General features: G+C 50.4%; 1 protein-coding gene across 1 annotated transcript; it reads right to left on the reverse strand.

Annotated features, from left to right (window-relative positions):
* Positions 1-202: 202 nt before the first annotated feature.
* Positions 203-26,235, reverse strand: ENDOD1 (endonuclease domain containing 1). The gene is made up of 2 exons (XM_032852760.1): positions 25,884-26,235; positions 203-2,479 (listed from the first exon to the last, which is right to left on the reverse strand). Exons 1-2 carry the CDS (start codon positions 26,181-26,183, stop codon positions 1,277-1,279), a joined length of 1,503 nt encoding a protein of 500 aa, XP_032708651.1. The 5' UTR covers positions 26,184-26,235; the 3' UTR covers positions 203-1,276.
* Between the last annotated feature and the right edge of the window lie 548 nt (positions 26,236-26,783).

The raw sequence follows: 26,783 nt of genomic DNA on the forward strand, positions 1-26,783 counted from the left end.
TAAGTGCTTGATCAGATTAGCTCCCAAATCAAAATTGCATTAATGGAAGAGTTGTGTTTTCTAGCCTCAAACACACTTATAAAATGAATTACCTAAGACATGGTGATTCTTAATCAAGTTTATGCTTATATAAACTTATATAAGTATATGGTTTTGTTTTTGTTTTTTTTTCCTAGAATAGTTGTTTTCTTCTTCTGTGGCGCTTCTGTACACATTTATACCAAAACAATCATTTAAGGATAGAGGTCAGAGTATTTTACTATAATGAGTACTCATCTGATGCATAACAAAGACTGACCTAGAATGCTGGAGAGTACAAATTTTCCTATTGGCTAACATATCAGTCTTTGAGCTCATTCTTGTCAGCCAGAGACTTAATCTATGTCAAGTTAATCCAAGCTTAGCTAAGGATTCTCAGACCTACACCACCTACTCAGAGCAGGGTTCTGACCCTTGTACTCTCCTCTTTATGCCCAAGAAGACTGTGCTACACTGTTCAAAGGGCAAACAATTTTTGCCCTTGCATTCAAACTTTGTTATGCCACATTTAACACAAAATGCTTATCATTACCTAAAAGAAAAATGCAGCAAAACTCATCTTGGGAGGGGAAAAAAAAAAACTAAACACACACGCATGCACACACACACACATATACAAACAAAAACAAAAAACACAAAAACTTACAGGTCCTTCAAAGCCATGGAAAGCTCAGGGATATTAGCAAATCTTTATCCCTAAGAAAGTTATTTCAACAAGAAAGCATGTCTGCACTTCACCAAGGTCAGCTGAGTTGGAGAGAAAGAGAAGCGAATGAAAACAAATCGACCAGCAGCATTATATAAGTTGTGCCTTACACCTCATAACAGAAACACGATTCCCATCCCACTCTCTCAGAAACTCTTTGGGTTAAAGTTGTCTCCTTCCTAATTCTTCCCTTCTCTGTAATTCCTAGTTATCACAAATGAATACCAGAGTATCTCAGGTGGTCCATCTAGCAGCAGAGTGAAGGAAGATTCCAATGGTTTGGAAGTTTGCCCATATCCCACAGATGACCTACCTACCCATAATCCCATTCTCAACATCTCCCTTTGGTCAAGTCTAAATTATATCATCTTCCTTTGCAAAACATGCAAATACCCCTACCACAGGCCAAGATATAAAGTAATTGACGGCAAACAGAAACCCATTGTAAAGACAAAATATTCCAGCGTTCTCTATTAAAAAAAAAAAAAAATCAAATTCAATGTAACTGGACCCTGCTAGTGTTTTTGAGTTCTATAACTCCCTTGAATTGTCAAAAGTAACCCGGTAGCCAATCCTCTTGCAGATACTAAAAATAACCTGAAACAGGCTCCCCATAGTGCCAAAAGCAGCGTCAAAGAGCAGAGAGAGGGTGCCGCCCAGGCCCATGGCGATGTCCTTGCACACAAGTGGAACCGCGCCTATGGTGTGCATGGGGAAAGTGGCCACGTCCATGAGGACTCGGACCGGAATGCCCAGAACGCGGCAAACAGCCTTCAGCAGACAACAAAGGATCCGGAGAACCGCCCTGATGATTTTGACCATGACTTTGAGTACCTTCCAGGGAATGCTGGCCAACTCCTCCCCGATGGCCAAGAAGTAGGAGACCGTGGCTGAACCCAAGCGGTAAAGGCAACTTTCTATGCCGTTACACACTTGCTTGGTAACAAACCACAGGACGTACACAGTGTTCTTCAGGACGCCCACGGCAACGTAATAAAGTAGTTGGAAAAGCTTGATGACAGGGGTGGCGAGGAGGCCCATCAGCTTGCCCAGAAGGCCCCTCCCCTCTTCAGCCGGCTCCGGAGGCAGCAGCGCGGAGCCCTGGCCCTGGGGGCCGGAGAGAGGACGAGCGTCCTCTTTGGTCTGCGCCGTTCGCTCTTCATCCTGGACTTGGTTAACCACTTCCAGGATTTTTTTCATTCTCTCCGTGTCCTGTTGGGCCTCGCCGCAGTTGTCCTGGAACAGCCGGGGGCTGGACGGCAGCAGTTTCTCGAGCTCGGGCACCATCACGTCCTCTATGATGTCACCGTCGCGCGCGTGCTGGACGAAGCCCATAGCCCAGCCGGCCCCGGGCGCGGCGCAGCAGGCGGCCAGCCAGACAAACGCGGGGATGGCCACTCTGTCCTTGACCTTGCGGCGGGAGGGCACGGCGCCAGCGAGGATATACAGGTCCGCCCCGCCGCCGCACTGCGGGGTCAGGGCCCGCTCCATCAGGCTGCGCAGATCCCGGTACCACCGCTCGCGGAAGGACGGGGCCATCGGAGCTGCGTTTGTGAGCGCGAACGTAGCCACTTGGAAATCATCGCTAAGGGAGACCGGGTACACCTGTCCGCTTTGGTCATCGGAGTCCAAGTAATCTGTGCTGAGGGCTTGCTGGCTTCCCAGGCTGTTCACAGAGGTGATGGCATCAGCCTCATCACTCGCCTCCTCGAGGTGGCTGGTGGGGTCGTCGATCTGAAAGAAGAGAGCAAATGTTGAGACGCATCCTGTTCCCTGGAGAAAGGGGGCCCCTGGATCGCCTGCACTTGAAGCTGGGGCTCTAGAGAAGTCCCTAGGGCACCAGCCCTCCCAGCGCCCCGGTGGGGAAGGGCTTGTTTCTCTGGTGCACACACACTCCTTCCTAGTATCCCAGGACCCAGGTGTTTGGAAGCAGCTGCAGAAGAGGCTGTTTCCTATTTTACTCCCTATGTACACTCCGCCCTTTCTCTGTAGGAAGACTCTCTCTCCCTCTCTCCCTCTCTCTCTCTCTCTCTCTCTCTCTCGCACACACACAGATTGGGTATATGAAGCCCCTCTACTATATCATTTATTAAACATTAAATCCCAGGGTCTTAGAACAGTCTGCTCACTGACCTCCACTGACAGACATGCCCATTGCGATTCCTGCTGCTTGTATTAAAACCGGTTTTTTAACCTATGACAAAACTTTCTCCCGGGCGCCTGGGTGGCTCAGTGGGTTAAGCCGCTGCCTTCGGCTCAGGTCATGATCTCAGGGTCCTGGGATCAAGCCCCACATCGGGCTCTCTCCTCAGCGGGGAGCCTGCTTCCCTTTCTCTCTCCCTGCCTGCCTTTCTGCCTACTTGTGATCTCTGTCTGTGAAAGAAAGAAAGAAAGAATCTTTAAAAAAAAAAAAAAAAAAAAAACTTTCTTCTGCTCCCAGGCTCACTAGTATTTGAATGTCACTCATTAAAGAACCATCTGAATAGCTAAATAAAATCAGAATAACAGCTCCCCTTCATCACTGGCCTTACTTAACTCTACAGATCAGCCCCATAAGTCTCGGTAGGCTTCCCTTTCTGAAGGAATGTCAGTGTGTATGTAACTAAAATACCAAACTCACCTATGGGAAACAGGACTAAATATAGAGTATTTGATTTAGAGAGTCTAATATATTCTTTGAGACATGGTCGTGTAAAGGGCAGTGTATTTTTCCATGCTCTCTGCAGACACAGTTTAATGATCTGGCTATTGCCATTATAGTAAATTACTGACAACACTGCTCCCTGAAGACAAAAATACGCCTGTGATGTAAGAGGTAATTTCAGATCACATTTCTGGATTACACTTGCCCTTCGGCAAGCACCACTAATCTTGCTCTTTGGTTTCCCAGCGGAACCTCTGGACTGAGGGACGGGTACAAAGCTCACTCTGTGTGCTCTACCTCCCTGTGGACCTGGTCCCCCTAGGCTGCCCACGTCATTTGATACAGTTCCTGCGTTTAATGGAAATTTTCTTCCCTAATCACAACATGCTAAGTAGGTTTTAGAAAAATGAACTCTTCCCCCTCCAGCATCCTACTCCATAAATAATCTTATAATAAATTCCTTTTCGAATTTAGTATCAAGAAAAAAATGGTTTCTCTCTCTGAGTCGGTCTCTGTACCAGATAGTAAAAGCTCTTGAAACCCATGGGGTTTCTGTTTGGGAATTAACTGAAAGGAGACTTTCAGAGTTCCCGCCAACATGCATGTAAGAAAAAGAAACTAATTGGGTGCCTGGGTGGCTCAGTGGGTTAAGCCTCTGCCTTCAGCTGGGGTCATGATCTCAGGGTCCTGGGACTGAGCCCCGCATTGGGCTCTCTGCTCAGCGGAGAGCCTGCTTCCCCCACCTCCCACCCCCGCCTGTCTCTCTGCCTACCTGTGATCTCTCTCTCTGCCAAATGAATAAATAAAATCTTAAAAAAAAAAAAAACTAATTTAGAGAATTGCAAAGGAGGGGCACCTGGGTGGCTCAGTCGGTTAAGCGTCTGCCTTTGGTTCAGGTCATGGGCATCGGGCTCCCTACTCAGTGGGGAGTCTGCTTCTCCCTCTCTCCCTCTCTCCCTCACCCACCCTGCACGTGCTTGCTCTCTCAAATAAATAAAATCATAAAAAAAAAAAAATCACAAAGGAGGACTAGAAGGGAACTATCCATCTATTCAACAATATTTATTGAGCATATATTACATGTGACCAGGACTAGGGAAGGAAGCAGTAGCATGGTAACCCCCACACCCCATGCCCCCGTCAATACTTATACGCCAGGCCTTCTTCTGAAAACTTCACACGTATTAAAACAGCAAGTGGCTATGCTAAGTCTTCACTCATTTAAACTCACCAAAAAACTAGGTACTATGGCACTGCTATCACCTTTGGATAAATGAAGACACTGAGGCACATCAAGCGTGAGCAGCCTAGTCTAGGTCACACAGTGAGGGATGGCAACACCACTCAAACACACCAAGCCCAGCCCCACGGCTGGTGACCTTAATCACTGCTTTATGTGCCTCCAACTATACCTTCATAACATAAAGAAATACACCATCTCTTTGGGGAAACAAGACATAGATACAAAGTTAAATAGGAAACCAAGATAACGGTGCCTGCAGATTACCCTAAATGCTGCAGAAGTGAGATAAAGAAAAAGAGCTAACGAATTCCAAAGGAAGGAAGGGCACCAGTCAAGGATGACTTCTTTTTTTTTTTTTAATTTTTTTTGTTTTTTGAAGATTTTATTTATTTATTTGACAGACAGAGATCACAAGCAGGCAGAGAGGCAGACAGAAGAGAGAGGAGGAAGCAGGTTCCCTGCTGAGCAGAGAGCCCGATGTGGGACTCGATCCCAGGACCCCGAGATCATGACCTGAGCCGAAGGCAGAGGCTTAACCCACTGAGCCACCCAGGCACCCCCAAGGATGACTTCTTACTTCTTAGAGAAGACAGAAGCTGAGGCAGGATTCGAAGGATACACAAGACTTCCATAAATGTAGAGACACACAAAGGTCAGTGAGGCTTAAGAAGACTTCTAGACCAAGGCATGGGGGCAGAGACCAGCGGCCTGTGAAAATAGGATTCTTTCTCTCTCTTTTTTTAAAGATTTATTATTTTGGGGATGGTGAGGAGGAGAGAGAGAGAAAGATTCTCCATCAGACTCCCTGCTGAACATGGGGCCTGAAATGGGGCTTGATCTCACCACCCTGAGATCACAACCCGAGCTAAAGTCAAGAGTCGGACATTCAACTGACTGAGCCAGCCTGGTACCCCCAAAAATAGGATTCTAAGTAAGGACAAGCGAAAGGCTGAATTGGAAAGAACGGTAGGAAGCAGAGTATAAATGATCTGATACACAGAAAACTCACCATAGGAAAATTATCTCGACTAGGGAGTGCCCACTGTGCACCAGGCACCGCGGAAAAGGCTCTACACAGAGCATCTTTTTAATCCTAACAGGATCCCCATGGCCTCAGATATGGCAAGAACTGTAAAGCAAGTTTGCCAATAATTACAATTTGGAAAGCACTGCCATGGGGGCATTTACTCTTCACATAATCCAAGGGGCGAGGCACTATCTCCGTTTGACATACAGGAAAGTGCAAACTCAGAGAAGTGATAGGGACAAGGTCACCCAATATGTAAGTGGCAGGCTGAGGTTTATATCCAGCTTCACAGACTCCAAAGCCCCAGCCCCAGGCCAGCAGCAGCCCACGCCCCTGGGCGAGGAAGGGAGCATGAGAGCCACACTTCGGCCGTGCTGGAGGACAGGCAAGGGACATGGGAAACACAGAGCTGCAGGAGAATCAAGTACCTTGGGTCACATCAGAAGCCAGGGGAGGAGAAAGCTTTGGCTAGAGAAGGTCAATAGTGTGGCCCCCGCTGCAGAGAGGAAAGGGAAGGATGGAGACAATGAGCAAAGTCTTTGATGATTGAGAATCCTTAGTGAGACTTCAAAGGGTGATTTCCACTGAGGGCTCAGGAAGGAAGGCAGACTGTGAAAGTGACCGGATACGGGCAAGCGTGGACTGCAGACATGGACGGCTTGTTGGAGAAGTCTTAGGTAAAGGCAGAAGATGAGCAGGCCCTCAGCCAAGAAGCAGGGCTCCCGGGAATCAGCAAAGATGGTCTTCCAGCCCCCACACACAACCCAGGGACAGGGGCACGGGGAGTGGGGGTGCTGCGAGGTCTCCATGTGTGCAAGGAGCATTTGGGGGCTCGGAGGCATCTCAGGGGAATAGCACCACTGCACCGACCGAGTCCCTGAGGGCTTCTGGGCTATGAAATCCATGCAAGCCTCAGGGACCTGAGTCAGCTGGTGCAGATTTGCCACAGTGGAGTTTGTCTCCAAGTGTGGTGGGAGGAGCTATTTGTGAACAGTGATAATGGTCTGCAGAACACAAACCTAAAGCTTCAGCAGTCAGCAGCAGTGAGTGCTGCTGCTTTCCCTTTTTTCCTCCTTCCTCTTGCTCTCTTTTCAACTCCCCTGGGAATTCACAAGCCTTTTCTGAAGCAGTTCAGAGGCCTGGCAGGTACAGGGGCGCCCCCTTAACTGCCTTCCTGGTATCAAGACAGCACAAGGATTTTGACGGGACAGATGACCCAACAGGGCCAGAAGACCAGAGAGTCCCAGCCAAGACCCCCAAGACCAGTCAGGGGACTGTGCCAAGGGGTGAGAGAGTGGTAGCAGAGGGAGAGGGGGTGTATGCCCTGAGAGAGTGCAGAGGCATAGAATGTTCCAGAACACAGAGCTGCACAGAGGCTTTGCAGAGGGCTGGGATGACCCGATGAGGAGGATGGGAATGTGGGAGACGCTTACAACTAGTCACATAGTTTAGTTTTAAAAAGAGCCCATACAACGGATCCAGCAGAAAGAGATATTGGGGGGTGGGGGGGCTGTGCATGTGGAGATCGGGCTCCTGTGCATTTGCTTCTTACATTTTTACAGACTGCAAGTTCCACAGACATCAGGATCATCTCTCATACTTTCGTCTGCCTAAAACATCATGAAGATTCTGGGTATGGTAGCTTCTAGGTAGGTAGTGACTGATTAGTATGCTGGTGATGACGACAGCACTGATGGCATGGGGGAGTGAGGGGGAGGACAGCAGAGGGAATGCTTCTGGGAGCACATGAAGAAGCCGCAGCCTGGGATCCAGGATGACCTCTGCTGAGAGCACAGGGGAAGGAGGAAAGGGTGTGTTGGGAGCTGGGACTGGGGAGTTCTCTGCCCTAAGTGGGGACATGCAGGCAGAGCCCAGGGAATGTCTGCAAGCCTCTGGGGGTCACTGTGCCAGGGAATTCAAGAGAGAGGCAAGGAAAGATGCTGGAAGGAAAGGGAGGCTCTGTGGAGGCCGCCCAGGACTAATGGGCCAGGCCAGCTCTGCGTAGGCCAGGACTGTCATTTTTGTACTTGTCCTACCCACAGACATGACCCACAGTCCAGGGACAGATGCAGAGAAGGAACTGGTGACGATGAAGGGGGCAGAGGGCGTTGGCATCAGAGGCCGGGGGGCAGAGGCCGAAGGTGGCAGGTGCCAGCTATCGGCACTGCTCACAAAGAGACTGTATGCAGGTGAGAAGCAAGACAGGCTCAGGGGACGGGGACTGGGGGTGCCGGGTGGGAGTAGCTGGGTGTGGCCCAGGAGGGGGGATACAAGGGATGGTCAAGTTGAGCAAGCTGACCGCCGGAGTGGGGAGAAGGTAGCCAGGCCCTGAAACCATGTTTCCTCATCTGTCTATGCCCCTGAATGGAAGAGTCCGAGCCCGTGGCCAGCGATCTCTGGGTCCCAGCACCCAGCACAGGGGCCCTCCGCAGCAGGAGCAATTGGTAGCTGCTAAAAGAATGAGCTCACCCTATAACAGTCTGCCGGTGCCCCTCCTGTCCTCGAGTTTGCAGAGGAGAAAGAGAGGCCCCGGACAGAACAGCCTGTCCTCCAGTTCTGCTCCGGGATCTGCTATGTGGAAAAGGTGGTCATCTAGAAGGATTCTAAACGGTTATAAAATTTTGCAGTGATTCGGGAAGGCTGAAGTTTCTCCTCCTGGGGGAGAATCTTAGGCTGGGGCTAGAGAGGCACTTGCAGGGCTGATCCAGACACGATCCTATCGTCAGGAGAGACCCAGGGGGCTCCTACCTAACTCTGTGGGGACAAAGAGGCGATTTCGTTTGGGGAGTTGTTTTATTTTCAAGAAGAGCTAAGTAATCGATGGGCTGAACAGGTGCTGTTCTGATTCTACCCTGATCTAACACACACACACTGAAAAGATGCTATCATCTCTCGACCACCTCCAAGCAGGGTGAGGGCCCCTCCTTACAAGGAACAGGAGTGCTGCTGACAGTCGAACAGCAGATAATCTTATCAGACCCGGAGCTGGCTGGCGAAAAACAGGCCCTCTCCACAGACGCGCACAGGAGAGGCAACATCAACCAGATCTGAGGCCTCAAGGGAATCCGGAGAGAAGGTCCTCACCCCAGAAAATACCAAGCTGGAGGGAAAGCTGCCTTTCAGAAAAGGAGCAGGAGGCTGGTGGGACCAGGAGAGCAGAAGGAGGATATCTGAGGAGGAATAACCCCTAAGACCTTGCAGCTCTCAGGGAAAGGCATAAACAGAGTTCTGACCCACCCGTTTAAGGAAAAAAAAAAAAAAATCCTCCCTGTTTGGCATCCAAAATATTCTTTATCCTCTTGGGAATAGGAACAGCTTTAGAAGACTTAGTAAGATTTTTTTTTTTTTTTTTTTGGAAAGAGAAATGCAGGGCTTTCCATTTCCTGACCAGCCCTTCAGCCCTGAGGCGGGCTTCCCGGTCCTCACCCTTCCTTTGGGCCCCCAGGGCCACTCACACACCTTCCTGCCTCAGGGAGCAGCGGGCATTTCCTGCTCCGGCCACTGCGTGCCCTGGAGGTGCTCAGGGTATGTCCCCGAACCCCAGGGGTGCAAAGGCAACGAGTGAAGGGCTCTCTCCTCCTAAGGCAGAGGATGACAGAGCAGAAGACAGGCTCTATCGCAGACTTTTCTTTTTTCTTGGAAGTTTAAAAAACAAAACAAAACAATAGAAGGGAGGGAGTAAAAAAATGCACCAAACCTAAACAGCAGTACGGGTGGGAGGGGACCCCTGAGGGGAGGCTGGCCTCTGGCCTCAGGGACAGACAAACTGCCCACAGGCTCCTCCTCACACAAAGCGTCAAGTTTCAAACCCCCTCCGGGAGCGTCCGAAAGTGGGCCAACTCCTTTAAGACCTTTCCAGAAGTGCAGTCCCTCCTCAGGTTACATCATCCCTGCTCTTCTTGGGTTTCCTGCCTTGCTACTTACTGAAGCCCGTTTTCCACTCTCTGCTCTGTTGTCTTTTCCAGAGCAATTATTCTTAGCATGTGACTGTGTGGTACAGAATTCCGAAAAGTCTGTTAAGCTGAGACATTTCCATTTCTAATTTTTTCCACCTTCTGGGGTTCAGACCAGATTAGAGGTTCTTGGGTCTGGCTGCACGTCAGAATCACCTGGAAGCTTTAAATAAACTATGTCCGAGGCCTCACCCCAGCCCAATTAAATAGGAATTCTGGGGTCAGGAGAGCGCTGGGAATCAGGATGTTTTTAACGTTCTCCGGGTGATTCTAAGCTGAGAACCTGTGGGGCTAGATCTGTATCAGCGTTTCATTTATCCCATCAGTCTCTGCTGGAATTAACTCCTGCCCAGATGGCCAGTATGAGAAATCAGGGACGTCTCTTAAAACTAGTAGGTTTCAAAATTCAGTTTGTATCACAAGCTCCTTGGTCCTTGTTCTTGTGCTTCACCCCCACGGACATACTGCGAGGTGTGGAGTGGGGCTCCGAGTGCACTTTTACTATCATCCCAGGTGATGCCGATAAACCGGGGTGGGGGGGGGGGTCCCATGAATCCCACACCTAAAAACAAATGTTTGAATCACCTTAGAGTAGTGCCCCAGCTGGGTTTACTGATTCACGTGATGCTTGTGACGCCTGAGAGCATTATCCTCACGCTGCAAGAGTGCCGTTGATAATACCAAGGGAGAGAACCAAGTACCATAGGGCCATTTAAGCCTGCCGCCTATCGAACCCATCAGTAGTCTGGTCACAAACGTGTGTAAGCATGGATTTCCTGCCTTATCCATACATGGAACAAGAAGCCCATTTTTGCTATTTATACTCTTTTGGGCATATCTCACTACTCTAAGGTCTTTGACAGCAACCTCGATTTCCTGGTTAAATGACAAACGGGCGTATTTGTCAGCACACACCCCTCCCCCAAACTCCTCCAATCTCTTCCCTCAAGTCTTCCCTTACTTCAACCAAAATAGGCTAATCCGTCCCCAACCATGTGAGTTACACGGAGGTCGTGTGACTGCTTCCCTGGTTCTGTCTGCACTGCCCCCTCCTCCCTACCCCCCTCACCTGTGACCTAGGGGTTAGGGGGTGCCTCCACCATTCCTCTCTACTTGCATTACACCTGGCTACTTGGGCCCAGCCCCAGCCTCACAGTCTCCCGTGCTGGGTGGTCCCCTTTGGCCTCCCACGTCCATTTTCCACTTTTCTCCACCGGCTCTGTGCCCCAGGAGGCTGACTTTTAGGGAGCACATCGTCTGAGCTCTCATGCCCTCTGGCTTCTGACTGAAGCAGCCAGGGGAGGATGGGAGAGAGAAAAACCAGGGTATTTATTCCTTTGCTCCCCCCACCACCACCTGGCTGCTGTGGTTCTGGCTCTGGCTGAGTTTCTCAGTGGTCATGGCACCTACCAGGCTCCCACCTGATCCCACAGGCTTGGAAGGGTGACAGCTTCCTGTAAATGGCTAGGCCCTAGCAGCTTTGCCATACCTTGTTGACTCCCTTAATTCTCTGGAAATAATTTCTTCATTCCATTCTTTTGGTTAAGCTACGTGGAGAGTTCCATCCGTTTCCTTCCAAGACCCTGGTGCAAACAACCTTCAGTGAACGCTTTCCCAAGATCCCAACTCTCCCAGTCCTGGGAGACTGATTCCACCTTGGGGCCTTTGTGGCACGAGTTACACACAGAGTTGGTACACAGAGCCGGTTCCGTTGAGTAGGGAAGGTCCCTTGGGTAGTCGAATATGGCTACCCAGACTGGGGTCTCCCAGACAACCCGGCTATCTCAGCCCTCATCAATCAGTATGCTATAGCTAACTTCTATTTCTAAATTAACTATTTCAGATACTCTCTCTGAAAGAAAGCACTTCTTACCACATGACCCCCTCCTACCCACCTCCTTGCCAGTCACATCCGGCCAGCAGCCCATCAGAGGGCACTCTCTCGGATTCTCAATCCAAGAAATTCAGAGACTGACAACAATCAGAGTGGGATGCAGTTTATGGCTGAGAGCCAGGTTGACTCACTGAAAAGCAGGAAAGCCATTAAAAGACCGGGAGAGTAGGATAGAGACCCTGAAGACTGTAAGACCATTTGACTTCTAGAAGTTTCCCAGCTCTGGTTCATTGGAGGCCTGTGGGTATCTCTGTTCCCATGTCTGTGAATCTACCAGGGATCTATTACCACAGCCCTGCCCTTCACCTGAATAAGCTTATGTAAGCCCGTGATTCATATGCCAACCAGCCTGAGGCATCAGGAGAACCCAGCAAGTCCCCTGTGGGAGTTGGGGCAGGAACCTTGTAGGCATGGAACCTTCCAGACACCTGGATTAAATTTCAGGAGCAAATGAAGAGATAGGCCTGTCTTGGTTCCAGAAGTCTGGGAACAGACCGGAGGGGCACCCCATGGAGCAGAGAGAAGGAACTTCTACCGAGCTCCCCAACAAAGACCATATCAACGGGCAAAGGAACATGAAGGACAGTGTATGAGCCACTGAAGTCTGAAAAGAAGCTGAGACCAGTTACAAGGAAGGTAGCAATGGAGCAGGAGTATGGATTTTTGTTTTTGCTTTTGACCAGCTCAACAGTTTTATTAGAGAAATCCAGGGTTACACAGGACTTTAGAGTTGGTGTTAGGACCCTTTTTTTTTTTTTTTTTTTTTGCTAAAGGTGCATACGACACTGACAAGCACTGGTTCTGCATCTGCTTGGCCTGACCTGTCTTCTTGCATTGGGCCACCTTGAGAGTCTGACCTCTTGCTTTCCTGGCACAGGCCAGGAAACCCCTTGAGAAATAATACTAAGGCAAACAGGATCATGGCGACCCTCAGCCTGGCCTGGTCTGGGAAGCAAAGGTTACTTGTTCATTCCACATGCTTAATGAACGCATACTGAGTGCTTGGACACAATGGGGAGTGCCTTTTGCATACACTGTCACACCATCTTCCCAACCCCCACCGGTGGAATGGGGACAATTTGTTAGGCCCATGCCACAGAGAAGGAACTGAGCTCCACGAAATTCAGTAACATTTCCAAGGTCACAGAGCTGGTAAATGACAGTTAGGACTCAACCCAATTTTGTCTCTCTACAAGTCCCACCCTCTTAAACACTCTGTACGCTTGCTCAGTCCTTGCCCCTTTGGGGCTAACAGTCCAGAAGGAGAGAATTCAGTCTTGGTCACGATCTGCCTTCCTGACTTAAGTAACAAGACACCTGCAGGAACAGACTGAGTCTTGTTCCAGGGCGGTGTCTGAGACTCCTACTTCTTGGCTTGGTGCTGAGAACTCACTAAATGGTTTCCATGTGGATGAGAATGGCAACACCCATCACAATGTCAATCAGCAACTGGGGGGTGCGGCTCCCAGGTGGCTCAGTTGTTAAGCATCTGCCTTCGGCTCAGGTCATGATCTCAGGGTCCTGGGATTGAGCCTCACATCGGGCTCTCTGCTCAGGGGGAAGCCTGTTTCTCCCTCTCCCACTCCCACTGCTTGTGTTCTCTCTCTCGCTGTGTCTCTCTCTCAAATAAATAAAATAAATCTTAAACAAGCAAACAAACAAAAAGATGCAGTCTAAGCCTACCTCTTAAACCCCAAGTCACTGATGATACTCTCTGGTCTCTGGTCGATTGTGACCACATTTATTACGTACATGAATGAGAGGAAGTACTCGGGCGCTGGCTGTGGCAAGAGTGGAGGAGCAGAATGGAACCCAATACTGACAGCAGCAAAAGCAACAGTACCATGCCTGGTCCATGAACCACAGCCTGCGATATAACCACTGTCAACCCAATTATGGGGTCACCCTTGTTGGAAAACTGGGAAAGGCTCAGAGCCTGTCTCCACACAAGATGACAGCTACAAGAAATAGCCTTTCTCTGAAGCCGACTGACAGTTTTACCCTCCATTTGGAAGATCATTAGAGAAGGGGACCTGACAGCCCTACCACCTTTCCCACAGCATAGTAACTCTCACTGTCGGGAAATGGTTTATTTGCTTCCAAACTAAACCCTCCTCAAACTATTAAATCTTAACCCTTGTGTCTTCAGCACAAAAGAGACAGCATGTGCTTCTCAATGTTGTATAATAAATATGATTTGAAGCTAGTAAATCTGCCCTCAGGCAAAACCATTTCCATTTGTTCAACCTTTTCTCCTGGGCTTTATGAATGTCGCTCTTATTTTTTTTTTTAAGGTTTTTTTTTTTTTAGGTTTTACATATTTTTTTGACAGAGAGGAAGAGAGCACGAGCAGGGGGAGGGGCAGACAGAGGCAGAGGGAGAGGGAGAAGCAGGCTCCCCGCTGAGCAAGGAGCCTGATGTGGGGCTTGAGCCTAGGACCTCAAGATCATGACCTGAGTCGGAGGCAGACACTTTACCGAGTCATCCAGGTGCCCCAAATGTCACTCTTCTTCAAGTTCTTCTAAATATGAGACTATAGGACAGCAGGGCTTAGGAAAAGACCCAGATTAGAAATGAGGAGACTAGTCAGCTCTGCCACTAACTGGGTTCCTGATGTTGGGCAGGCCAGTGAGTCCCCTGTAAGAGGACAAGCATCATCCCTGCTCAGGAGCACAGGAAGGGGCAAGAAGTAAGATTATTTTAGGCTACCCTTGAGTTATCTAGACTGTGACTGGAAAAAATATGATAAAGTAGACTTTGTGTTTGAAGGACCCAGGCCTTCTATATCTTTTCTTTTCTTTTTTTTTAAAGATTTTATTTATTTATTTGAGAGAGAGAGAGCAAGAGCAGGGTGAGGAGCACAGGGAGAGGCAGGCTCCCCGCTGAGCAGGGAGGCCCACGTAGGGCTCTATCCCAGGACTCCAGGATCATGACCTGAGCCGAAGGCAGACGCTTAACTAACTGAGCCACCCAGGCCCCCAGGCCTTCTGTTTCTAAATTAAATAAATTATTTCTATTCATGTGCAAATTCACTCATGAAGAGCCCCTTCACTTTCTCATTCCATGGGTAGGGTGGTCCTTTGAGGGTCGTGTTAGCTGTGGCTCCAGGGTCCAAAAGGGTGCTGAATCTTGTTGACTAGAATGAAAGGCCTGAGAGCCTATATGCATCTCTACGTGAATAGAAATTTCTGGAATGTTAGTACATGCAGGCGCGCACACACACACTCAACTGTAAAGGTTAGCTATCTGTGAGAAATGAGATCCTTTTCTTTATATACTTCTAAAATGCTCAAAAAATATTTTTACCATAAGCATATATTACTTCTATAATCCTAAAAACCCTTACTATAAATGATGGCCATCATCATACATTAACAGGATTAGTTGAAAATTGTCTGCGGGTCCAGATCTAGGGCTGCTGGGATGCAAGAGGACCAGGATTGCCCACGTTTCAAATTGCACTGTTGCTGTTCAATCCATATTTGCTAAGTGGTCCACACTGAGCAACATTTCTTCATCACTTACAAAGAGCTGGCATGAACTTGACCACGGGCTGGCAAGCTACAGCCTGTGGAGCCAAATCCAGCCAACCACCAGTGTTCATAAATAAAGTTCCCTCGGGACACAGCGATGTTCATTCATTTACGTTTTATTATCCAGACCTGTTTTTGTGTGAAAACAGCCCAGTTGAATAGCTGCATCAGAGACTTTAGGGCCCACAGAGCCTAATATACTTCCTATTTGGCCATTTACAGAAAACACGTGCTGGTCCCTAGGTTAAAGACAGAGGCTCGGACAGTGAGCAACCAGAGCCCTGTACTCTCCTTCATGGCACTTCGTGTCTCACTGGGTGGCACTCAGTCACACAAAGATGTGTAACTGTGACACACTAACAAAGAAATGTGAGCTCTGGTGCTTAGAGAATATTCTGGGCAGTTGCCCTATTTGGGAATTTCAAGGAAGACAAAATGCAAAACCAAACAGCAGGTACATAAGTCCTTTGACAGGAATTAGGAAAACAGCATCACCACCACCCCCACCGAAATGATCCAAAATGGCTAGAGGTGAAGGCCTTGCAATGTGTGTGGCACCAGATAAGGCTGGGTGGGAAGTGGGAGACACGTGTGCAGGACTCTAGGGCACTCTGGGGACCACGATAAGGACTTATCTTTACATGAGGAGAAGTGGGGAGCCCCGAGGCTTTCCAGGGAGGCTGCTGGAGGCACGATGGGCTTGATGATCTGAGAGGATTTCTCTGGCTTCCAAGGGGAGTAAGTTTAGAGATGCGGGAGGAGCGATTAACCAGTGTGGAAGCTGTTTTGCAGAGGCCTAGAGGAAGATGAGGGGAGCTTGGCCCTCCCGGTGCAGACGGAAGGGATCACGGGGGCAAGTGTGTCCAGTGAAGGTGGGTATAAACCTGAAGGAAGGGACACCAAATGGTGCCCTTGGCCATGAAGGAGGAATCTGCCATCCTGGGCACCACGGTTCCACACTGGAGATCCTCAAGAATGAGAAAAGACCAATGGTGGTTCATAACTTCGCCTTTCCCTTCCCCAGGCTTCCGTGCACCCTGACATTTTGGCAGATGACCAGTCTTTTGGAAACATCGACAGTGGCCATTTCCTTATGTGGCCCCAATCAGTCATGCATCCTGGTCAATTCACTCAAAACACTGATGTGATATGAGTCCACTTCTTCCCTCGGTTATAAATATTTAAATAATGATACAGGGACCTCCTAAAACCAATGCTACCATCTCCCAGACACAGCAGGAACTCGCAGGCTGGGTGGATATTGGGTTACCTAGGACATGAGGGCAAAGGTAAGAACTTGCATGGGGACGAAGGACTTCAGTTTACGAAAAGTCCTAAAGGAAAAAGGGAATTTCTATACTTTCAAGGACGTGGGAGATGCTGAGTTGGAGCGAAGGCCCTCTCCTGGTCCCAAAGCAGGGTGTGTGACATTACCCGGGTATGAAGTGTCAGAATGTGCTGGGTTCAGCTATCTCTCCTACTCTGGGCAACCAGGCAGGGGGCACCGGAGGGTCTCTCAAGCTCTCAAGGGCTGATGGATGGATGAGCGGGTACTCCCTCTCTGTTCCAGAGGTGGGGCTCTGGAGGGCGTGGTTTTCTTGCCCCCCGCACTCCCCCGGGGCAGTTGGCACCTGGTCAGGAGCCAGATTCTCCTGAGGCTCGTACAGGGCACCCAGCCCACTTTCAGCTTCAACAGCTCCACACCCCACAAAAGCAAGAGCCCTCCCTCATCCTGGCCACACTCACTGAGACTCAGTGATCCTTGCTGCCTGGCAAGGGTTTTTGAAGATCCCCCCTTCCCCCAACCCTTTGGAGAATGTCTGTTTGCATAATGGACACAGGATGGGCTCAGGGTGGATCGGAGCAGAGCACGATTGCAAAAGGGGGGCAACAACCCCCTCGGCCCAGGGCAGCACCTCCGGCTCCTGTAACCCACCGTGGCTTCAGCACGAGGGTGCCCCTGGGGGCCGTGAGCATCCTCAGGCGTGGGCATGTGGCTGTGGGCTGGGAACGTGCTTCTGCTCTATAAAATCCTGATAAGTGAGCATGCGAACTTTGCAAAGAGCAGCTTCACTCAGCAGAGGGAAATAGATCCCCGCACGTTAACAGGTTTGCTAAGACAGGCAGCTCTACGAGCTCTCTGATGTCAGAGAGCTGCAGTCCCACCCTTCCTGGCTGTGTGAGTGTGGACGACTAAGCCACCCTCTCTGTGCCTCAGTAGCCTCCTCTGCCCAAGGAGGATCACAACAGCACCAATTTCCTGCGGCTGCCATAAGGATTATGTGAGATCACATGTGAAAACAGGCCTGGAAGAGTGCCCAGGGTGGTAAGGAAACCCCCAGCGAGCTCTCGGCCCGACCTGAAGCTCCGCTGAGGACGCGGAGAAGCATCTCATACTTAGCACGGCAACACGCCAGCTCCTCTCTGGGATCCTGGTCTCATTCGCCGCAACCCCATTCTTTCAGTTGTTCTGGCCAAAGTCCTAGGAGTTGTCTGCGACTCCTCCCTTTCTCTCCCTCTTGGCTCTTCCTTCAAAATAGACCTAGAACTAGACCACCACCCCCAGTGGTCCAAGCCACCACTGTCTCTTGCCAGATTATTGAAAGCTCCCATCTGGCCTCTCTGCTTCTGCCTTTGAACCCACACAGCCTGTTCTGAATGCAGCTGTCAAGATGACAGAGCACGTCAAAAACCCCCTGCCCAAAGTCGGCACAGTGGCATCCCATCTCACACGAGTAAAAGCCAAGTTCCTTACAAACAGCCCAGGAGCCCTACATGGTCTGCCATCTCCCACCCCACCTCTTGGACCTCATCTCCTGTTACTCTCCTCATGAATCTTTCTCTTGCCCTATTGGCCTCTTTGTCAAACATGAGGAACACTCCTGCCTCAGGGCCTTGGCACTTACTGTTCTCTCTGCCTGGAACATCCAACCCCCAGCTACCTGCATGACTGGCTTTGTCCCTTCCTTCAGGTTTATACCCAAAATCACCTCCACAATGACGCCTTCCCTGAAAACTCTTTGAAAACATCACCTTTTCCCTGTAGCTCATATCCTCCTGCCTTGCCTTATTTTTCTTCTTAGTACTTTCACTATTTGTTATGTCTTTTATTTATTTTATCACCTGTGTCCTCTAACAGGTAGTAAGCTCCATAAAGAGAAGGTATTTTTGTCTGTTTGATTCACTGCTCTGTTCCCAGGGCCAAGAACAGTGCCTGACACAGAGCAGATGCTCTAATAAATATTTGTTGATTTAGGGAATTAACTAATTCCCTAAGTTAGTTCCTAATTCCCTAAGAAGGCCAGGGCCAAGGGCCTTGTTAAAGCATTAGGCATTCCTGCCAACCGAAACTCAAAACCAATCATGCCTAAAATTAAGGTCCGAGTCGACTGGAACATGTAATTTAATCTTTATTGTCAAACGCTATTTCAGCCACCTGTTTACTCTGCAAAATGAAATGTACCCATATTTTTTATCTTGATTCAAAGTATAAGATGATCTCAACCTGACCTCTTCAGAGGGAGCCATACGCTGTCCGGCACTGGGTCAACAGAAGCTGACCGGAATACTAACGATGCTTCTATTTTTGGTTCATACCATGAGTCGGTTTCTCTTTTATTCCTCCTTCCTTTCAGTGGCCAAGGAGATACATCAGCAGGCAACAAATAATGGCTACCACATTTGCCGCATTCCATGGGGCCGATCATTCCATGGGGCCGATCAGTTATGCGGCCACTCCCGAGACGTGATCTACGACTTGAAGGGGGATGAAGGGGGACCACATTCTCAATCCAACGGCAATTCTAGGAGTAAGACCAGATCACAGGAAGCACAAGCTCCTGGCGAGTGGGAGGATTTATTTTCTCATATTCTCACTTGTACTTCAGAAGTTTCACTGACTGTTTAAAAGGAAGAGAAATCTGAAACCCGAATAAACTCTTTATTCAGGGAAAGTTCCATTGTATCACCATGAGCTCGTAACTGAGCTGAGGACAATCTGAAGCCGATTCCAAAGCAAAGCCACAAATCATCCAAAGAACTAGATGAATTCAGTAAAACGAAAAGAAGTGAACAACCCTAGTCAGTCAGTTTGGAATCTGGAGAGAACACACGAAAGCTGTCACTAGAAGACCTCACGCTCGAGTAGGAAGGACACGAAGAACTTGGGAATCAGGCAGCCGTGACCTCCCATCCAGACTCTGCACCCAGCAGCTGTGGGACCGTGGCTACGTGGCTTCACCAGGCCGAAGCTCAGTGTCCTAAATTCTCAAACATGGGTCCCAGCACCTAGTTATAGGAATGAGTTAATTTGCAAAGACGCTTGTTCACAGCGAGGGAGTCGGTAAGTGCCAGCTCCTTTCCTGGACTGTCCGAATTTCAGTCTGAACTGAAAGAACGGTGCCCAGAGACATCACCACTGAACTGTTCGGGGCCAAAAGGGCCTGGAGATGTTCTGCCAATGTAGGGCAAGGCCCTTCTCCTGCTTCTGAGAACGAGCACAAACCCAACGGAAACACTGAATTCCAAGAGATAGAAAAAGGCAGAAGAGGAGAAAAATGCAAGGAAAAAGAGTCGAGGTGACTTGTGCTTTTGCTATGTGCACCCAAGGAAGGAAGCAATTGTGAGTGACTGACTCTGGAATCATCCCTTTGAGTCAGCCGCTTCCCAGGCTTGCCCAGAGTCAGCACTGCAGACTGCAATGCCATTGTGTACTGTCTGTTTTGTGACAACACACCTCTTGGTGACTCAGGACAGGGAGGGTGGAGGTGTTTCTGGCACCCATTTTATTTTTGTTCTTTCAATCACCTCAATCCATTCATTCATTCATCTAGCCATTCAGTCTCTCACCAAAGCTCTTTCTGAGCACTTGTACGATGTGAAATACAAGCCTGGTGTTTGAGACAGTACAGATGGAGGGTTTATGTTTTAAGAGAGCTATAGAATTTTAAGAGTCACCTGCCTAATCCAACGTCTCATTTGTGTGTATTTGTGTAGGTCTTACACGTTTTATAGCACGTGACTCTTGATCTCGGGGTCCTGGGTTCAAGCCCTACACTGGGTGTGGAGCTTACTTAAAAATATAAAAATAAATATATTTTATATATTAAATATATAATCATATTATTATTATTTATATCATTATTATATATATTATTTATATTATTTTATTGTTATATTATATTATATTTTTATATAATAAAATAAAAAGGGGAGCCGACTCAGTCAGCAGAGCATGCAACTCTTGATCTCAGGATTGTGAGTTCAAGGTCAGTATTGAGTGTACAACTTACCTAAGTTTTTTTTTTTTTTTTTTTACTGTAATAACAACAGGGCGCCCATGTAGCTCAGTCGGTTAAGCATCAGACTCTTGATTTCAGCTCAGGTCGAGTCAGGCTCTGCACTGGGTGTGGAGCCTACCTGGGATTCTCTCTCTCCCTCTGTCCCCCAACCCCCTGCACTCTCTCTCTAAGTAAGACCTTAATAAAACAGACACCTTTCTATTTCCTAAGTCCTCACCATATTCCAGGTACTGTGCTATAGGTTCATGTGTGTTACTCTGGTCATGTGTCACAAACACTCTATGAAGTTAAACACTGTTGCTGCTTCTAATGAGCAGATGAGAAAAACAGGACTCGAAGAATTTAAGGTCACATAGCCTATATGCAGCAGAGCAGGAACTCTGGATTCAAGTCTGGATTCAAACTAGAAAGTCTGTATCAGAATTGTCCTGTTTGCTGCACAGGGATTCAAGTATATGATGTCTTCTATGTATCTGTTCTCGGACACAATGAAAAAGGGACTGATGTTAGAATAAAGACCTGTGTGACAGTTTCAGGGTGTGTGTAGTTGAGAAGCCACTGACAGAAATTAAAGATCCAGAATTTAATCAAGGTTCTAAATTGCGATCACTATTCCCAGGCATTTACTGAGATCTGAAATATGGCCTCACGGGGCCTTTTAGGACAATGCTCTTATAGCTAACCAGAATCTACCCTTCACTCCAGAGCCACTTACACCTAAGTCTCGTAAGTACGAGGCCAGATTTCTGCTCCCACTTGTCCTGCTCACTATTGAAATGAGCAACAGAGTGGAAATTAAGACCCCACATACAAGACGAGAATTAATAACTTATGGCCATTAATGCGGTGGCTTGACTATGAGGTCAAAGTGATATATGCAAAGAGCACTGGACTGAGAGTACATAATCATGAGTTCAAATCCAAGCTGTGTGACCCTGGGGGCATTGCTTAACCCCTCTGAGTCCATTTCCTCATCTCTACAATGAAGACAATGACATCTACCTCAGAGTATTTTTGTGAGATTAAATAAGTGTAAGCCAAATACAAAGCCAGATGCGTCCAGTGTTCATCTTGATAAAACGGTAGTCATATATGATGGCCTCCAACATGAATGGACAGTGCACATTGGTAAGGCATCACGGATATCTTCTCCAAAAATGCTTCCATTAAATGGAAAGGAACTGAGAGATGAAAAGGTCTAGGGCTCCCCGTACAAAAGAGCAGTTCTCAAGTCTCTCAAGTCTTGACTAGAAACTTTTTAAAGCATCTCCACCATGCTAATGGGGGGAATATTTTCTCACCTTTTTTGCCTTTTCCTGCATTCTCTATTTATTTACTTATTATTTATTTCTTAAGATTTTATTTGTTTGACATACAGAGTGAGAGCATGAGCGGGGGGAGGTGCGAAGGGAGGAGAAGCAGACTCCTCGCTGAGCAGGGAGCCCAACTTGGGGCTCAATCATGACCTGAACCAAAGGCGGATGCTTAACTGACTGAGCCACCCAGGCACCCCCCCATTCATTCCACCCACTGCTTTCTCTGCTTGCTTTGGAGTTCTCCTTCTGCCCCTCAGAAGATCCCATTTAAATTCTTCCCGTGTGGGTGGACATGGGATCCTGTATCTGACACCAAAAGCTGTTGTCCCAAGAAGAGATCTAAACCCTTTGGGGTTGTTCCAAAAGCCAGAGCTGGGACTAATGGGGTGGACTTAGAAGAAGGTTCCAGCTCTATACACGGACCGTGTTTGTATTAGCAGCTGCTGGCCAGCTATGGGGCAAGCCTGTGCAGCAGCGTGGGTCCCACCACGAAATCTCAAGCCGAGCGTCTCACCGGCTGCTGCTTGACTGAGCCCAACAGCACATTATTTGATTCAACCCTTGCTGAGGGACTGTGTGTGTCCCAGGCACTAGGAACATAAGCAGGATGAGTGAGATACAGCACTCTCCTCTCAAGCCCTCACACGGAGGAGACCGACCCATAAGCAGGTCATTACAAAACAATGTGCAAAAGGATGCCTCGGTGGCTCAGTCAGTTAAGCAGCTTCCTTGGGCTCAGGTCATGATCCCAGGGTCCTGGGATCCAGCTCTGCATCGGGGTCCTTGCTCGGTGGGGAGCCTGCTTCTCCCTCTGCCTGCTGCTCCCCCTGTTCATGCACCCTCTCTCTCTCCCTCTCTTTATGACAAATAAATTAGTCTTTAAAAAAAAAAAAAAAAAACCAATGTGGGGAATACAAAATAGAGAAATTATCAGAGTCCTGACCAGTGGAGCTAAGTCAAGTGGGCAACTCCTTCTAGAAGAGAGGATACCTTGGCAATCTTAAAGGATGGAGGAGGGGAAGAAGTGAGGGCAAGAGAGGACAGTACAGAAAGGGGATTCGGGGCAAAATGAATGAGCATGAGGACAGAAGTAGAAGTGACAAGCAGTACGGTTTCTGAAGGGCATGCCAGGCAGCTGGATAATGCTAGAACAGAAAATGCGAGGGTGGGGAGGAGTGAGAACCAAGGCTGGAGCTGGAGCCAGGAGCCAGGACATGGAGAGCCTTGTAAACTGCATCCTGCGGAATGAACTTGGTCTGGCAGGTGTCAGGCAGCCAACACCTTAGAGTTTTAAGCTCAAGAGTGATGAAGTTTCTCCCATCTTCAATTTTGGGTTTTTTTTCCCCAAGGGAAACAGGACAGCTGTGAAAGCTGCTGAACTGGGCTGTGGGAGCCCCCCCAGGGGCCAGCGGAGCCCTGCCTGACTCATCACTCAAGGCAAGCAGAGAGCTCCTCCAGCCTCCCACCTCTTCCTCCCCCGTCTGCTGGGCCTCTCCGCAAAGCTGACTTCAGAGAAAGGGGATGTGGGCACAAGGCAGCTCAGCATTACAAAGTGCTCTGAAGCAGCCAGAAGTCCACAGTGAGCCTTGAGCATCCTTCTGCAGTGGGGACCTTGGCTGGAAGGCAGGTCCCGGGATCCAGGCCAGGGGGTAGGGCGGTGGGGGGTGGAGTGGAGCGGGGAAAGGTCAGGTTTGCTGCAGTTTGCTCCGGAGCCCACCTGCATCTCATCTTGCAGCTTTTTCTCTCTCCCTTCTTCCTTCCCTCCCTCCTGATACCCTCTGGCTCCTGACTGAGGCTAGGGGGTGGGCCAGGGAGGGGCGGGCGATCAGGGAGGGAAGGAGGGGTCAGGAGCCCAATCTGCAGGGAAAAGCATCAGCCACTACCTACCACCATTCTGACCTCCCCAGCCAGGAACTCAATGGCCTCCTGTCCTCTTCCAGATCATTGTTCATCTCCACTCTCAAGCTGCCATTTGGACCCATGTCTCCCCTCCTTCCCCATCCTCTTTTACCTCCCCAGTGCCAGTCCTCACTTCCTGCCCCCCAGGGCCCTCTGCCTCTGTGACTTGGTTCTGCCCCCCAACTTGCTCCAACTCTTTCTGGAATTGCGCCGACGATGGCTCTGCCTCACTAAGCCTTGATTCCTTCACACCTGCCCTCTCCCTTCCATTATTCCCCTTCATTGGGAACACCTGAGCAGACCGTCACCTACCTACTTCTACTAGTTTAGTAGCTCCAACCACTCCCCACACACTAATCCCTGAATGTGCATTTCTCCCTTTAGCTGTTCCCTCCAAAGCACCAGGAGGCTTGGACCTCTTGCTCTTTGTCTCCTGAATTCTGCCTCCTCCTCCAAACACAGCACAAATGTCATCCTGACCCTAAGGCTTTCCCCTCTCGCCTCCAAGAAAGATGAAATCTAATAGGACTTTGTTTACCTTTATTAAAGTATGGGCCTTGCTTAGGTCCTAATAACACTAGTACTTACGTGCCAGGCATCTCTCAGAGAACTTTATATAGTCACTCATTTAAATCCTCAAGGCCACCCTGTTGTTGGCTCCAGGATAATCTGCCCAGTTTTACAGCTAGTCAATACAGAAACATTCTCAAACCCACACGGCTTGGCTCTGACCAACTGTTTTGCCACTCTCCACCCAGCAGGGTTTTTCACCTGCATGCCAGGAAGCCTTAGAGCCCAAGAGCCACCCCCTGTTGTCCTGGTACCCTAAGTTCCTGGCACCCAGCTGGTGATTATTAAATGTGCTCCGAATTCAACTGAAATTCAGCGCACATTCCCATGTCTTCCTCACATATATGTTCTGTCTCCTCGAGGTATCCAGGAGATCCTCAAGGAGAAAAGCTTAAGTCATCCGTTTCTTGAGAGGCCCACAGTCGTGAGGCATAATGAATTGGGGGATAGGGAGAGAGCTTGAAGCTGGGGGCAAACTATGGCAGATTAATATATGTCTTACGTGTGTACAATTTACAATGGCATTTTCACACATGCCTGATCTCCTAAGTCCTGACATCAAGGTGAGGGTTATGGACTGGATGCGGCAGGAAGGGAAGAAGACTGACGTGCAAGATGGGATGAGTCCTGGCCAAGCTCTCAGAGATAGAACTATCTGGACGACATTATAGGGATTACCGCCCAGGGCTCTGAATGCAGCCCCTGAAAGCCGCAGTCTGTTCCCCCGAGTGGTTCTGGCCAGCTGTGACCATCAGGGATGGGTGGGCTCAGTGAGGAGCTCTGCCCCCTGCCAGGGTGGCCTGGGTGGCTGGGGCCAGCATAGGAAATAGTGGAAGGTGGGTGAGGGACAGAGAACCTACCGGAAGGGAGCCTGGCTGGGTGTGCAGAGGGGACTAGCTAAGCAGAGACAGGATGTATTAAGGCAGATTCAGCAGGGCCTCTGGGAACCTTCTGCAGTGTCGGGTCACCCTCCCCAGAACACTCATGACACGGTTTCCAAGTGGTCTGATAATATAGATATGAAGAGTCAGGCAAAACTAGTTTGCCCTTCCCACTAATTGAAGATAGTCAGTCTCCCTACTGCTTGTAACTATGCCATGGCATTTCTAAAACTATGTACCTTTATTGTCCTAACTCAGCAGAACCACAGGTCGGAGTTACTCCACGTCCTGTGCACAAGGGGTTTTCAGGCTCAGGTGGCCTCAGCAGAAGAGCAGCTTTTCCGTAGTAGAAAGGGAGGTAAACTTCTAAGCCCAAACACCCGTCCCATCTTACCAGCTGGGTGGACTTCCACAGGTCTCTTCACTCCCTGGGCCTTGATCTCCTCTTCTGCAAAATGGGCATGAAAGCGCCCACCCACCCGCCTACCCCGGCCCAAAAAACTGTGGTGAGGCCCTGTGCCACGGCCTGTGGGCTCCCAGAAGAGGCTTTCCGCTGATTTGAACGGTCCGTCTCACGCCCCTCACCGGTCGGGAAAGGAAGGAGACACTGCAGACGTCTACCCCGAAATGCAGGGGAGAACCCCCTCCCACTGGGGACCGTGGGGGCCCCTGCGGCTGAAGCGGAGGCTCGCGGATCGCCAAGCTCTGGCTGCGGCTCAGACAGCGGGGAGGCTCGGAGACCCGGGGTTCCTGACCCGGCCCCGAAGACGCGGGGGCTTCCTTTCCCCGTCCGCGGCCTCGCGGCGGCGGCCCAGCGCGCCCCCACCTCCCCTACTTCCCCGGGGCCAGAGCCCCGCGCCCGAGCGCCGCTCGCTCACCTGCGGCTCCACCAGCCAGCGGGGCTCGGCGCCGGCAGCCGCGGGGCGCGCGGCGCGGAACGCCGAGTACACGGGGATGCGGTCCCGGCGGCTGTACAGGGTGGCAAAGCGCTCGGCGCCCTCGAAGCGCTGACAGATCTTCACGTGGGCCTCGGCCGCCAGCCCCGCAGGCGGGGTCCCGGCGTAGAAGAACCGGTCGCATTCACCGAAGCCGGCTTCCTCCTCGCCCACGAGCCGGCCTTCCAGCAGCCCGGCCAGGGCGAGGAGGCTGCCCAGCGCCAGCCAGCGCGCGGGCCGCATGGCGGCCTCTGCGGGCGCGGCGGGGGCCGAGCGGCTGCGGGCCGGGTGCGGGGGCGCGCGGGCTGTGCGGGCGGGGCGCGAGGGCAAGTCGGGACCCCGGCGCGGGCGCGGCGCGGCGCGGCGGGGCGAGCGCACGGCGGGGCCAGGCTGGGCGACCGGACGGCGGGGGGCGGGCCGGGGCGCGAGGCCGCGCCTCCCTCCCTCCCTCCTTCCCACCCGCACGCGCGGAAGATGGCCGCGGAGGCCTGGGGGCCCGGGGCTCGCGGGTGCGGCGGCGGCGTTCCCGGCTCCCCTACCCGACCCTACCCCGGTCGGCCTGCCCGCCGCCTCGCCTCTGCAAGCCGCGGGGACGCGCCCCAAGGGTGGGGTGCCCGAGTCGGGTGGGCCTGATCCGAGGGGCTGGGAAGGGACGGTCCCTGGGCGGGGCGCCCGGAAGCCTACGGAGCCTTCGCGCGGTGGGAGCGGTCAGGGATGCTGAGGCGCGGCGGGGGATGCGCGCGGGACTGTGGCTCTCTGGGGCGAGTGGGAAAAGAGGGCCGCCCCCCAACTCTGAGATCCACTGAAAAGCGAAAGGCTCCACCGGGCGCACACGTAGAGCTT

This window comes from Lontra canadensis, unplaced genomic scaffold (assembly GCF_010015895.1).
Source record: "Lontra canadensis isolate GAN:19392208 unplaced genomic scaffold, GSC_riverotter_1.0 scaffold7, whole genome shotgun sequence".
Lineage (NCBI taxonomy): Eukaryota > Metazoa > Chordata > Mammalia > Carnivora > Mustelidae > Lontra > Lontra canadensis.

Bases quoted from the DNA above. Each gene is read 5' to 3' on its own strand.
- ENDOD1 (XM_032852760.1), bottom strand. From the start codon at position 26,183: ATGCGGCCCGCGCGCTGGCTGGCGCTGGGCAGCCTCCTCGCCCTGGCC. The intron at 2,480-25,883 runs GTGAGCGAGCGG...CTCTTCTTTCAG, and splicing joins GCTGGCTGGTGGAGCCGCAG to ATCGACGACCCCACCAGCCA.